The 15,328-nt window shown below is 40.4% G+C and overlaps 1 protein-coding gene across 3 annotated transcripts in view; it reads left to right on the top strand.

The window, feature by feature from the left end:
• Positions 1–15,328, top strand: part of kirrel1b (kirre like nephrin family adhesion molecule 1b) — a 107,201-nt gene that overhangs the window by 62,551 nt on the left and 29,322 nt on the right. For all 3 annotated transcript variants that reach the window (XM_054760560.1, XM_054760570.1, XM_054760551.1), the window contains exons 2-4: positions 2,912–3,061; positions 11,179–11,328; positions 14,863–15,020. In XM_054760560.1, coding sequence (XP_054616535.1) covers positions 2,912–3,061; positions 11,179–11,328; positions 14,863–15,020 — 458 coding nt within the window. The remainder of the gene's footprint in view (positions 1–2,911; positions 3,062–11,178; positions 11,329–14,862; positions 15,021–15,328) is intronic.

The following is a 15,328-nucleotide window of genomic DNA, read 5'->3' as shown; positions in this document are numbered from 1 at the left end:
GTAGCCGGTTAAGTCAGGCCTGCAAAATAAAAGAAGGCAGTCAGGTGTTTAGTCCACCACCAAACACCACCCCCATTGCAAAAATATTTATTTTATAAGACTGATGATAATGTTGAGACATATGAACCATGGTCCTAGGAAAACAAATGAACCGGCGACTACCTGTAGCCCCAGCTGAAATAGACAGCAATATTTAAAAATTATCAACAGGTGCGCTCCCCAGCTCCCTCAAACTTGAATAAAGATGAAGCAGTCAGTTCAAACAGGAAACGGACATAACAAAATAAAAGCACAGAACCGGAAATAATGGCAGAAACTTAGAAAAACCAAACCAAAAGTCTAAGCTGTAATGCAGAACATGACAACATAAAAACACAAAGAAACAATAATTTATTGTTCTTGGGTAAACATTTAGTTAGGTTCAAGGAAATTATTCCCCCTGCTGGTTGATGCTATGCAATTGCCATCCATTAGGCCTCCATTGCTCCAATGCAAGCACAATCTTCTACAAGCAATTCCTTGAATTTTTCACTTACAGTTAATCACTAACAATTCGTCATCACAAACCATTCCTAGTGGTTAAAAGGCTCCAGGAAAGAACATGCAAAATGGATCTTGATGGATCTTGCCGCTGTATCTGTCCGTCAACACCTCTACTGTCAAAGTCCAATTGTCCTAGACTAGTCCTTGACCACTTGTCTTGACTGGACACAACAGCCAAGGTGATAAAATATCAAAGTCATACATCCCCTCACCGACAGCGGACGCAATCCTCCCGTTGGTACAGCCAACTCCCTGCTGTTTGCACCTCACTGCCTCAGTCCGCCGGGACGTGACGCTGGCGGTGGGTGGGAGGGGTGGGCGCCCGCCTCATTAGTTGTTTCCTGCCTTCATTAGCTAATGGGATTGTTTTAAGAGTGATCCAAGAACAGAAGAGCCTGCAGGAAGACAAACACCAACTTTGTGTTGTGTGTCTGCGTGGAATTACTTTTTGAGTCACTTTGTGATGTGAATTGCTCACAGCACACACTTTGTGTGTGTGTGTGTGTGCTAAAGCTCCTGTTTGTATAGAATTCCCTTTAGTGTGTGCGTGCGCGTGTGTGTATCTGCATTCAAAGCGTCTGCTCTGCCTTAATTAGTGTGCAAGACTTCCTTTCAGAATATGAAACAACATTACCTGATGATGCAAACGGGTGCAAACTGTGCAATGCATCCTCACCTGACACTGTGTGTGTGTGTGTGCTGCACTTGTCATCTTTGCACTGTAGTGGTGCTGCACTAGCCAAAAGGCTTATTTTGCTGGGGGGAAATGCGAGCATGTAAGCAGAATCCTTTGTACTGCGTGATGTGTGCACACACGCACACACACATTCTACTGAAACACACTCAAGTGAGAGCGAGATCTAGGGGGAGACCTTGAAGAGTCGTCGCAAAGGGGAAGAAATACCAAACAGATGACAAAAATGTAAATGAGTGCAGCCTTGTTAAAAGACACACAACCACACCCACTACGGGATGTAACACGGTGTATTATATGTTTTGAGATCCAGCAGGTGTCCATATCTGTGTCTTAAAAGGTGCAACAAAGACTAATGGGCCCCCTATAGGACTTATTACTGTACTTTAATGTAAAATGTTTGTGCCTTTTCCAGGTCCAAAAGGGTACAGGTTTGTACCCAAAGCAAGCACCCATTGACAAGACATTGTACATCCACATTTTTTGGCTTCCGATCCGATTAAGTTTTTTAAATAGTTTTGCCAATCCGATCCGATCTGTTATCGATTGTTTTTTTTGTTTGTTTGTTTTTTTTAAATAATAATAAGCTTTTGTTACAAACATGAATTTGTGGAATTGGTTATTGGTTAAAATAGCTAAAATAGGCATTAAATATAATGCAACCAAAGTATTGCCTAATTTACTTTTTTATTACACAACATGACCAACAATATTGTTTGGCCTTTGTAACAAACCTCTGTGAGTCTGATTGGTTAAAGGATTTACAGTTTCAGCTGCATTATTTGACATGACAGAGCCCACATGTTGCTTTTGAAGGCGTCGAGGCAGATTTTAGCTCTCATATGACAGTGTTTCTCAAAAACTGGGGCATGCTTATCAGGGGGTGTGTCAGAGGCTGTGGGCTTTCAGTATCAGTATCTTCGTGCATGGCATGATACCCAAGTGTGATACCCAAGTGATACCCAAATGTATAACTGCTCTAACTACCTTCTACATCATCTGATCGTCCCGAAATTGTTTCAACTTGGCATCAGTATCACCCCCTCCTGGTCAAAAATTACTATCTTAAGTCACACGGTCAGAAGTTTTTTTATAGTGGGTTAGGTCACCCTCCAACCCGTGACTGTGTGCATACATCGACTCAGATGGCCCCCCCAACTGGATAAATATTATGCATGTTAAAATTCTGTTTGAGACGCCTAGATTTCTTTCAACCTCTGGATACTGGCATTGATTTTGCGTCCGCGTACCCGCCGACTCACATGAACCCCGAGTTGTGTGGCGGTGCAAAGGCCCGTTCAACACTGCTCGCGGCTTTAACTTGTTTTTCTTTTTGTTTTGCACTTCTTAGCAACCATATTATTCTCACCTTTGGTGCTCACAAACAGGCTTTAGAGAGACATATTACTGTTAGAAAAATCAACTTTGAAACTTCTAAGAAGAAGAGACTCAGCGTGGTGTACAGTGTCTATACATGCATCAATTCAAAACTTTATTGCCCCATTAGAGACAATTTCACTCACAGCGCTATAAAATGACAATAAAAGCAACACACACACTGTAAAACACATGCAAAGACTGTGGTCGCCATATGGAAGCGCTACACGCAAATGAGCAAATGCAGCACATTAAATTGACTTGAAATTATCATCTGTCACTGTCGCTCTGTTGCAGCGTGGTGCGTCCGCTTCTCCCAGGAGCCCGCGGACCAGTCGGTGGTGCTTGGAGAACGCGTCGTGCTGTCCTGTGTGGTCTTCAACTACAGCGGCATCGTCCAGTGGACCAAAGATGGCCTGGCGCTCGGCGTGGGGGAGGGCCTCAGAGGTGAGTGGTGAAGGAAAAAAATATTATAGCTGAAAGGGTCAGTGCCCCACAGACACACGGCACTGTGCTTTGAACTTCATATTAAATACAGAGCAGTAAAATACTGTGCCTATACATGTCTCGTGCTTATAATGTTTTTTTTTTTTAGTCATTTTCTTTGCCTGTCTGATTTCCTGTTACTGTCGGCATAAAGGCATATGCCATATTTCCTAGAGATGCTCGAGACTGGCTTCATTTCCGATACTGATATGAAACAATATTGATATAGGCAGCAGCTCTTCCCTCAAACTAGTATGTCAGGTCATGATGAATGAACACATTATGCTTCTTTTCCTGAGATGCCATGAGATCAAACATCACAAAATGGCGGACCTCTGTCCGGATCTGGACCCTTTACGGACCTGTGACCAATTAAAGTGAATGGGAAATAAAATAACATATAATCATGCTTGCGGATCGCAGCCGCAGTTTCCGGGCTTAATTACTTCAGTTATTACAGTGACAGCAAATGCAGTGACATCACTCAAAATGCTTGAGTTGATCGAGAAAACCGAACATTTAAAAGTGAAAGGACGGACCAATATATGTTCATTCTCCCAGAATCCAGTGCCAAACTGCTGTGTCTCATGTGCTCTGAAACTGTAGAGTCCAGTATGAAATATCTACGAGAGTCATAAGACATTCATTTACAGATCAGCAACATGCAAATGCATCTTTACTAAGGAATGTATGGATATTGGAGCAAAACAAAACACCTTTCGCTGACGGGAGAGTTGTGGAGTGCTTCTGCTGCAGAGATCTTACTCAAAGGTAAACAATATACAGTACTGTTGCAGCTTTTCTGTTAAAGAGATGCTTATTAAATTGTTATTATTTAATATTATTTTTGGTCAGAGAAACCGGTGCAGTTTTATTTAACTTAAAAATGAGCCTCTTGTGTTCATTTATTGTTTGTACAGTCAAACTTTTTATTTATGTGAGATTTGGTCCTGTTTTCTTTGCAATTTAAGTGTCACGTAGGGCAGTGGTTTTTAATTATTTTCTGTCATGCCCACTCAGAGGCTTTAGTCAGTCAAGAAAAATCATAAATATGAAACAAATGTATCATAACTCCATCCATCCGTCCATCCATCTTTTACCGCTTATCCAAGGTCGGGTCGCGGGGGAAGTAGAGTAAAGTGGCGGTACACAGAGTGTGCAGACCTCCACCAAGCGCTATAGTTCCCCCCATATTGTGATTCACACCAGGCAAGTGCTCTGACCATTTTTTGTGGAGTTATATGGACAAATGCCGCAAATGGTCCTAGCTCACAATTCCCTTCTTTGTATTTCACCCCACTGGGAGGCAGAAATATTTTAGCACCCGCCGATTTGAAATATTTGAGAAACTGATAATATCTATCTGTTTATCTGTACTGTACAGACTGAACTTGAAACTGAAACAAACAAAATGCAACAAAAAGGAGAGCAGTGAAGCATACAAGCATATTCAAATTGCATGGTCAGTATGACAAATTCAAACATATTGGCAGGTCTGCACTAATATTGAAAGTCCTTCCTGCCTCTCACGCCCCCCGATAGTTCACCGTGCCCCTTCCAGGGGCACCCGCCCCACTATTTGAGAAGCACCGGGTATAGGGTGGTGTGCAGGGTTTCATTACATTTTGATATAACAAAATAATCATTAAAAAAATCATAAAAATAACATTTTGAAATAACATGTTCTCCTTAATAAATTCACAAATAAAAATACAATTAAACAATGCTGGTTTACAGCAGGTTCATCCGTATAAGAACATGATATTAACTCTGGACTAATACAATCAGTGAAATTGTAAGCAGGGCTCATTCAACGACACACATTTTATTGGACTCATTTCCCTAATTTTTCCAAATGGACAGTTATGATTGAGCCCTATGAACTCTACCTAGCAACAGGTGTGAAACCCTGAAAATGTAATGGTATTTACTCTATTGATCTATTCACCTGCGCCTGCTAGCAAGCTGCACATTCATTTCAGTGATACGTTTGACAAATTTGACAAATTTGTGTTTTCAGTGCAATTTATAGTACTGACGTTGGAAGGTAAATTGGAAATTTAACGGCACATCAGATAGGAAAACAGGATGCTGTCGTTTTCCTGGTAATTTTTTCCATATAAAAACACCGTTGTTTTTACCGTTCAAGGAGCGCAGCACTGCACCAGCACAGAGAAAGTTAAAAGCTGCACAAGCAATCTGACACCGAATTAGAGAAAATCCTCAACACAGCTGACAAAAGCAGATGCACATTTTACATTTGCATTCATAAGAAGACACACCCAGTATTACTGCAATGGTGCTACAATGAGCCACTGGGTCTGCTAAAGAAAGTCTTGATTTTGGTCAGATGCACCTTTAATTTTTAATCTTATGTGTGTCTATTAGCAGAATAAACCTTCTTTTCTTAATTTTTTTTACACTAAGTAACCAGTTTGGAATGTACATTACTGCCACCTGCAGTACTGGAGTGGAACAGATACAGCAACAATTTGCCATTGCAATTTACAGTATTTTTAAAATATTTTTTAGTAACTGCAGATTAAATTTCAGCTCAAACATCTCGCACGACTTGTCTGTTTCCTATGGTATTCGTCTCATGTAGCTTATTACACCAGCCTAATCTACTGCTGTCTGGCTTTATTTTGAGGCCGTAGTGGAGGTCGGCACTCTACCGAGTGCCGTTCTGGTTTTACGACTGCAGCTTCTTTCCCGGCGATTAATGTTGGCGTGATACTTGAAGAATGGAAGTGATCTCTCAGGCTTTTATTGTTGGAAGCTCGAGCAGCATCTGCGGTCGCCGTGAGAATCTCAATAAAAAGTTATTAAATGTCAAGTGCTTCGACATAATGGCGGCATTGTAATCACTTTAGCGTCTCCTGCGGACAAAATGTGTCATGTTTATTAATTCTGCGTGATGGAATCGGCCTCGGAGCGTTTGTGAAAACGTAGCCCTTTGTGGCTGGGAGGAAAAAGGATATTTGGATGTGCAAAAAGGACCCTGCGCGCATCACTCAGAGGCTTTAGTCAGTCAAGAAAAATCATAAATATGAAACAAATGTATCATAACTCCATCCATCCGTCCATCCATCTTTTACCGCTTATCCAAGGTCGGATCGCGGGGGAAGTAGAGTAAAGTGGCGGTACACAGAGTGCGCAGACCTCCACCAAGCGCTATAGTTCCCCCCATATTGTGATTCACACCAGGCAAGTGCTCTGACCATTTTTTGTGGAGTTATATGGACAAATGCCGCAAATGGTCCTAGCTCACAATTCCCTTCTTTGTATTTCACAGTTTAGTTGTGAAATAACATGTTTGAGACTCTTGGTCTGCGATGTAATACATTTTTTAATTTTATTTTTTGTATTAAACCTTTATTTAACCAGGTGAGGCTTATTGAGATATAGAATCGTTTTTTCAAAAGCAACCTGGAAATATAATAATAACGATATATGTTTTATTTTTGAGCAATTACTGTTTTAATTAAAAAATTTTAACCCCCCACTCCGTTTGAAAATCTTGTAAAAAGTGTAGCTGTTTAGATCGAATGTCAACAACAAAGCCAGGTTCAATCTCATCCATTTATAGGAAATTAATGCATAAGAAATTCAATGAATTATTAGAACTATTAGGTCCACTTAGAAACAGAAAAATGTACGTTTGTGGAGACTTTAACATTGATGTGCTCAAGTACAATTCGCATCAACATTCACAACAATTTTTGGATTTGATGTTCCTCTTTGGCCTTATTCCTCTCATTCCAAACCAACTAGAATAACCTGCACGACGGAAACGTTAATCGACAACATATTTACGAACATATTTGACAAACAACATCGCATCGGTGCCCGTCTTCCAAACTTAAAGCCAAGCTGACAAATGAATTTTGGAAATCAGTGTATGAGATAGTTAACCCAAATCAACCTTAGAATGAGTTTATGAACATTTTTCTGCAAAATGTGGATCAGTCATGCCCCGAGATAAAAATAAAGATCAAAGTACAAATGAAAAATGAGACAAAATCTTGCTTTACAAATGGCTAAAAAAAAAAAGCATGAAGAAAGAAAAACACCATGCATAGGACATTTCTTAAAACTGAAATCATCATTGACAAAATCAGATATAAAGTGTACAAAAATAAATTGACTTCAATACTCAGGAATAGCGAGAAACTTTATTATGAACAATTCCTAAAAAATGCAAAAGGATAACAAAGGAACTTGGAATATCATAAACAAATTGATTAAGAATCCGTGTAAAAATGGAAACAGTCCTCTAAATTTACTAACCTAACAAAATACTCTGAAAGGGTTCATTGATTTCTTCACAAAAAAAGGCCCCAACTTTGCAAGTGTGATAAAACCCGTACTTTACAAAATAAAAAGTCACTTAATAAAGATGGATTCAATATGGATTTTATTAAACAGATGATGCCTTACTTAATAAGACCATTTGTAGACATATGCAATAAGTTATTACAACAGGGTATATTCCCAGATGGTCTAAAACAGCAAAAGTAATACCTATTTTTAAAGGTGGAGATAAGGCAAGTTATAATAATTACTGACCCATTTTATTACTGACCCATTTTTTCAAAATACTTGAGAAAAAATACTTTTGGCACGCCTTGATTCATTTTTGACAAGATTCAATATTATGTCCCAGCCAATATTGCTTCCAGAAAAATGTATCAGCCTCATCAGCAGTTTTTGAATTAACTGAGGAAATCATAAACAATATTGAGAAACGATTGATAACAGCAGGAATGTTTATTTATCTTAATAATAAGCAAACAAACATGAAGCAAATTAATGATAAGGTAGAAGGCATACACATTTGTGACACTAATAAGGTTGGATGGATGGATGGATGGATGGATGGATAGATGGATAGATAGATAGATAGATAGATAGATAGATAGATAGATAGATAGATAGATAGATAGATAGATAGATAGATAGATAGATAGATAGATAGATAGATAGATAGATAGATAGATAGATAGATGGATGTACATTCACCAGCCACTTTACCAGCCACTTTATTAGGCACTGCTGCAGAATCTAATGAAAATCAAATACACGTGCTGTGAGTGTGTCAGTGTCCATAGATGATATGTACTCTGGTAATTTCAGTTCTAAATATACATATAAAGCATAAACTTGCTATACATTCATACACACTCACACACTATTCTGTCAGTTCAGACAAGAGCAAATCTGACATGTGATGTGAATTCCATGTTCATCTCAATTTGATTCACAAGTTCAGTAAAGGTCAGCATGCCTTTCTGTCACACACACACGTGCACGCACACACGCATGCACACACACACACACACAAACACCTCCATGTTTCCAAATGCAGCCTCCGTCATCACTGGCTTTATGTGTCTGCCTGAGCCTCCTCCTCCTCCGCCGTCTTTGTCCTTGCAGTCTTCTCTCTGCCAGCGAAGAGAGCGTCTGCTTTTGATCAACACGTTGTCCTCTTTTTCCCGCCCTTTCCTCTATCCATCCATCTTTCTATTTTTCATCTTTACATGCAGCGTGCAGTCCGTCCTCGTGTCTGGCCATGACAAAGTGTTGCCTCTTCTTCTTCTTCTTCTGCTCCTTTGTACTCTTATTTGCCTTTTGTCTGAGTGTGGAAAGCAGTTCAATTGATGCTGATACTAAAAACGATCACATTATTTGTATTACAAAGTACACACCAAAATTCCACACTTAACCAACAGGGTCTTTCATTAGCACCGGGTCAAAAAGCATTGGCATGGACAATTGTGGCTGAAGCTACATTCTGTTGTATTTTTAAAAATCAACTCTACAAGATGGCAGTAGCTGCATTTTCATGTACCGTGTGTAACCAGCATCCAGCAACTTTATCTACCTCCGCATGCGCTTTCAAATGTTGCTGTGTTGGTATGAAAGTCATGCATGTTACTTGCCGTACTGTTTTTTACAATAAACTCATCAGTGCTATTAATGCTGGCTGAGCAACCTACATGTGTTGAAATTACGCTGTCTCCGGCGTAGCGCAATCATGTGTCAAAATAAGGAAATTAATCAACTGTGCAACCTTCACAGCCACATGTGCAGTATGTATACATACTGTACGTCTGCTCCTGGTAACAAAACAACATTCCTCTCATGTTCTCCACTTGCGGTTGGCCTTTTATTGTTCATTCTGCCATTCTCTGTATCCACGGGGTGTTGTCACCTCTCCGGTTGCTATGCTGCGAGCCGCTGGAGTGGATGATGTAATCTCCACTAATACTTTTCTCCAACTAGCCCCCTCTTTACCCTCAACCCCCACTACCTCGTTGTCGTTGCTGCTGCAACCACCTGCCTGCCTGCGTTTGCCGTCTGCATCCATGATCTCATGCATGCTAGGGTGCGACAGTGAGCGCCCCCAGTGGGCAGTGACTCTTAATTACGTCTTTGTCGCTCATAAGTGAGAGGAAGCATGTTTGCAAGTGTTCATCACATGTCAATGCAGACATACAGTGGTGTGAAAAAGTGTATGCCTCCTTCCTGATTTCTTATTTTTCTGCATGTTTGTCACACTTAAATATTACAGATCATCAAACAAATTTAAATATTAGTCAATGACAACACAACTGATCACAAAATGCAGTTTTTGAATGAAACTTTTTATTATGAAGGAAGAAAAAAATCCAAACCTATATGGTCATGTGTGAAAAAGTGATTGCCCCCCCCCCCCGTTAAAACATAACTTATAGATGCTGAGAACTATCAGTCTGGAGAAGGTTCTAAAGCCATTTCTAAAGTTTTGGGACTCCAGCGAACCATAGTGAGAGCCATTATCCACAAATGGCGAAAACATGGAACAGTGGTGAACCTTCCCAGGAGTGGCCAACCAAAATTACCCCTGGAGTGCAGCGATGACTCATCCAAGAGGTCACAAAAGACTCCACAACAAGATCCAAAGAACTGCAAGCCTCACTTGCCTCAAGTTAAGGTCAATGGGCCTCATTCACGAACATCTTCTTAAAAGTCTTCTTAAGAAGTGTACTTAAGAAGGCGCGGGTTGGAAACTGCGCCACATTCACGACACGTTCTTAAGTAGGGATAATCGTTCGCACCGGTGTTCTTAGGTTGATGAATGCCAACTGCGATGCACGTGCACGCATTTCAGAAAAAGAACATCATACCAACAGTAAAATATGGTGGTGGTAGTGTGATGTTCTGGGGCTGTTTTGCTGCTTCAGGATCTGGAAGACCTGCTGTGATAAATTGAGCCATGAATTCTGCTGTCTACCAAAAAATCCTGAAGGAGAATGTCCAGCCAAGCTCAAACAAACCTGTGTTCTGCAGCAGAACAATGATCCAAAACACACCAGCAAGTCCACTTCTGAATGGCTGAAGAAAAACAAAATGAGGACTTTGAAGTGGCCTAGTCAAAGTCCTGACCTAAATCCTATTGAGATGCTGTGGCATGACCTTAAAAAGGCAGTTCATGCTCAAAAACACTCCAGTGTGGCTGAATTACAACAATTTTGCAAAGATGAGTGGGCCAAAATTCCTCCACAGCGCTGTAAGAGACTCATTGCAAGTTATCGCAAACGCTTGAGAGCAGTTGTTGCTTTTAAGGGTGACCCAACCAATTATTAGGTTTAGGGGGCAATCACTTTTTCACACAGGGCCATGTAGGTTTGGATTTTTTTTACTAATATTTAAATTTGATGATCTGAAACATTTAAGTGTGACAAACATGCAAAAAAAATAAGAAATCGGGAAGGGGCAAACACTTTTTCATACTGTTGGGCCTTCCTTGTCTCACGTTACAGAATTATTACAAATGTTTTTTTTATCATCCAACTCATTGAGTGTGTAAAAATAAACAGAAGTCTTGTGTGTGTTAGTGTGATGACTCATCACTGCAATACTTCCAGGTGTCTTTTTTGGCATTTTTTTTTATCATTTCATTGAAGCACTGAACTATTTTTGTTTCTTTTCCAACACGAGTCCCCCTGAAACACCAACTCCAAGCACATTAATCATCAGGTGTGGTGTAACTCTTCATTGTGTCACCCCCCCCAATCCCCTCTTACCTCGTGCAGCCTGGCCCAGGTACCGGGTGCTCCGGGCTGTGGACACGGGCCAGTACAACTTGGAGATCTCCAACGCTGAGCTGTCCGACGATTCACTGTACGAGTGTCAAGCCACTGAGGCTGCACTGCGCTCCAGAAGGGCCAAACTGAATGTTCTCAGTAAGTAGATCACACCCAGATTGTTTGTCCCAAATGCAAATGTACGCACACACGCTTTTGTTTTTGCTTCACACAGGTGCTTGAAATTATTTTCAAGATGTTAATTATGTGAACTAACAAGATGTGAATTAACTAAATTGCGGATGAATTACTTCATTTAATAATTGACTTGTAGAACAGGGAACTAAAATACTGGCACATCTCTGTAAATCTGAATGTTGTGCAAAAGTGAATTTATTTCAGCAATTCAAATGCAACTGAGAGACCATTGAAATACTTAGGAGACCTTTAGTGCCAGTACTTTACAATATTATAACCAGTGACGTGCAGTGAGGTTCGTGCCCGGTGAGGCACTGACTCCATGATTTTTTTAATGTTAATACAGGTTGCTCAGAGGATGGCCAAAAAAATAGAAAGACTAATTCACTTTGGTTTAAAAAGGTTTCAAATTGTTTTCAGATACTCCTTAGTCCCATTTATTTATTTATTTTTTATTAACTGAAAAACATTTTAGCTTTTATCTTTATCCTCCAGGAAAAGTTCTGATTTGCTGTAAAAGTCTGATCAGCTCTTGGTGAGTTAGGTATATAATCCTCCATCTTGGCAGTCATATTCATGCATTCATTCAGCAGAGCATAACAATATCTTGCATTTGACTTGTTTGTGTATTTCAATAAAGTAAAAAAAAATTGGCTTTTTCTCTGTACAAATGACAAGCACCTTCCAGCTCACGCACGCATGATACCTTCAGGATGCATCGGTAGTGCAGGTGCCTCCCGTAGGATATTTCTGTGCATTTTATTGTCCGATAGTAAGAATAATGACGTCACACTTACATTAAAGACATTGCACAGGCTGTAGAAAGTCATGGTGTACCTGTATAATAAATGTTTCTGCAACATTGTATTATTGGCGACATGCTGACAAACGCAAGCTCGTCGGCGCCATTATCTAATTCAGTGTGCGCTCAGATACTAGGCGGGACTTGTGGACTAAGCTGAAAAGCCATGCTCACGGTTCTGAGATACCAAATTTTAGGTTTTATAATCATCCAAATTATGAAGAAACACATTTTTGAAATTTTTCACTCTTTTCCATGATTTTGTAATTTATTAAGACGCACCTGTACGAACCAATTTAACGCATGCCATAGAATGTGGGCGGAGCCTTGGAGACTCGCCAAGCAACACAAAACTGAAATACAGTGTTCCCTCGTTTATCATGGGGGATAGGTTCCCAAAATAAGTGAAATCCGTGAAGTAGCTAACTTTATTTTTGTACAATTATTATATGTTTTAAGGCTGTAAAACCCCTCACCATACGCTTTATACACTTTTCTCAGACATTTCTCTCTTTTTTTAACACTATCAAAGTTCAAATTACGTTTGAATTTTAAGAAGAAATTAAGTGAGTCACGCATATTTCACTTTCGTGGTTTGTCCTGGCACCGTTAGGCTGTAGAGTTTTTGTATCCTTGTGGAAACATATTCCTCCTCTTCGTCCTCCATGAACCTGACATGAATTTATAGTATTCCAGGCGCCCGAAAACTGTGTAACTTCTGCCTTCATTCAGCATGTATGATCAACAGGAAACAGGCAGTCCTGCACGAAGGAGATTGAGTGACAATGGTCTGCAGCCAATCAGAATGCAAAACACAATGGGTGGGTTCTCCCTTAGCCAATCAGGACTGTTGACACAGCTTCAACTCTCACATGAGTATACAACACCCTCTACTGGTAGCAGTAGTAAATACAATAACAGACACATGCAACAGAGCACCGACAGATCACTCTAATACACTACAAGGACACAGAACAAAATGTGCGTTCATACGCTGTTAAAAAATTTGAAATTCAAAAATTTGCACTTTAAAAAATTCCATGAAAGAGTGAGTCCGTGAAAGGTGAACCACGATATAGCGAGGGAAGACTGTAACTCGACTCCACAAGGTCAGGCTTCTACAGTAATTGTTGTGTATGACATAGATGACACCTTGAAGAGACCCATTTGTCACTTCCTCAGTTAGTAACAGTGCCATCTTGTGGTGACAGCAAGTGAAAACAAAACACATTCTTGAGAGAAAACCCCCCCCTCTGAGTTAATTTATTGATTCGCTTTCACATTTATACGGGGCACATTAAACAGATTGATGATATGAAGCATGATGTTTCCTTACACGTAGTGGGTGGAGCCTGGCGGTGAAGACTGCTCCTCGCCATTAGTAATCAGTCATAACTTCACTTAACATTATCATAACTCCTTCAAAACTGATATGCGGATTAAGGGTTGGGGTCTGATCATGACTACCTTTTGATTTTCACTCCAATGGTGCCACCAACTGGTGGAAATGTATAACTGCTGTAACTACCTTGTACATAGACCGATCTTCCTAAATATTTTTTATGGCGGGTTAGGGCATCGGACAGGACATAACCACATGGCCACCTTGGCACCAGTCTCGCCCCCTCCTGGTTGAAAATTATAACATAACTCATAACTGCCTTTCACATGGTCAGATCGTCCCGAAGTTTCTTATAGTGGGTTAGGTCACCCTCCAGTCTGTGACTGTGTGTATGCATTGACTTAGATGGCGCCCCCTTACAGGATAAATATTATGCGGGTTCAAATTCTGCTTGAGGCGCCCCAATTTTTTTCAAACTATGGATGCTGGCGTTGAGTCCTGCGTCCTGCACCGACTCACATGAACCTGAGTTGCGTGGGGGTGCGAGGGCCTGTTAAACGCTCCTCGCAGCTTTCATTTCATTTATTTTTGCTGCTATTACAAACAAAAAAATAGTTGTGCAGAGAAATGCATGTATCTCCAAATGTATATTTTCCTTTTATGCAAAACCTTTTTTCCAGATAAAACCAAAAGATTTATTTTATTGTTTCGTTATGCAAATTATGTTTGTATACATAAATACACAGTTAATCACATCTTAGGAATGAGGGGACAATTCCTATATCGCAACATTAAGGAAAAGTGTCATACTTTTTGGATGTGTACTTTAATTATGACTAAAATAATGATGTTGATGTTTTTGTGTTTTTGAGGCTGCATGACCCTGGTTAAGGTTTTGACAAAGAAAAAACTATAAACTGTACTTTTGCATTCCTCAAACCCCACATTTGGAGAGACTGTACATGCTTTTCATTGGACAGTGAGGTTCTGTTCATTTGTCTATTGCAATGTACCATCACTTGGAAGTTTTAACATTGAGTGTCTATCGAAAATATTTTAAAACGTATAGTAGTTACTCAAAGCTATCTTCAAAGCACTTGAACCGTGCTTGAATTTGACTCTGAAGGTGTGTTTGAAACACTGACGCCTGTAAGAGGGTACGTTCGGATTGGCTTAATATTTGTTAGCAGCATAGTATCATTTCATTATGACCTTGCTGTGTAAAAGTGCTAACCGACAACAACAAAAAGACAAATGCATGAATCTACAGGCTTTTTCTGGTCTAGTGTGTTTGTGCGCACGTGCATAAAAGTGCGTCCATGTTGACTAACACTCTGTGGCCGTCCTCCAGTCCCCCCCGAAGACCCGGTAGTGGAGGGAACCCCAGAGCTCCTGCTCATGGCTGGAACACCACACAACCTGACCTGTGTGACCCGCGGCGCCAAGCCTGCAGCACACATCCAGTGGACCAAGAATGGAGTGCCAGTGGAGGGGGCCCACCAGTCCACGGTGAGTCAGAACCATCCTCGCACACATGTAGCTTGCAGCCAACACACTCCATTATGGTCACGCAACATCAAATGCACTTTAAACAAGGCGTCTAACAAGAAATCAAGGTTGCAAGGTAAGAAAATATAGCACAAGTGATGCACCAGATCTACATTTTTTCATTTACATTCCGATGCAGATACCCGAATTTGAATATCTGTCGATACCAATACAATTCTTATATCAGAGCTCTGTTTGCTTTAATGTGCAATCACGTCAAAAGTATCAACGAACATGGCTGTCTCCACACATACAGGCTTCACACCTTC

Source organism: Dunckerocampus dactyliophorus, chromosome 2 (assembly GCF_027744805.1).
Source record: "Dunckerocampus dactyliophorus isolate RoL2022-P2 chromosome 2, RoL_Ddac_1.1, whole genome shotgun sequence".
NCBI classification, from domain to species: Eukaryota; Metazoa; Chordata; class Actinopteri; order Syngnathiformes; family Syngnathidae; genus Dunckerocampus; species Dunckerocampus dactyliophorus.
This window is presented reverse-complemented; position numbering and strand designations above follow the sequence as displayed.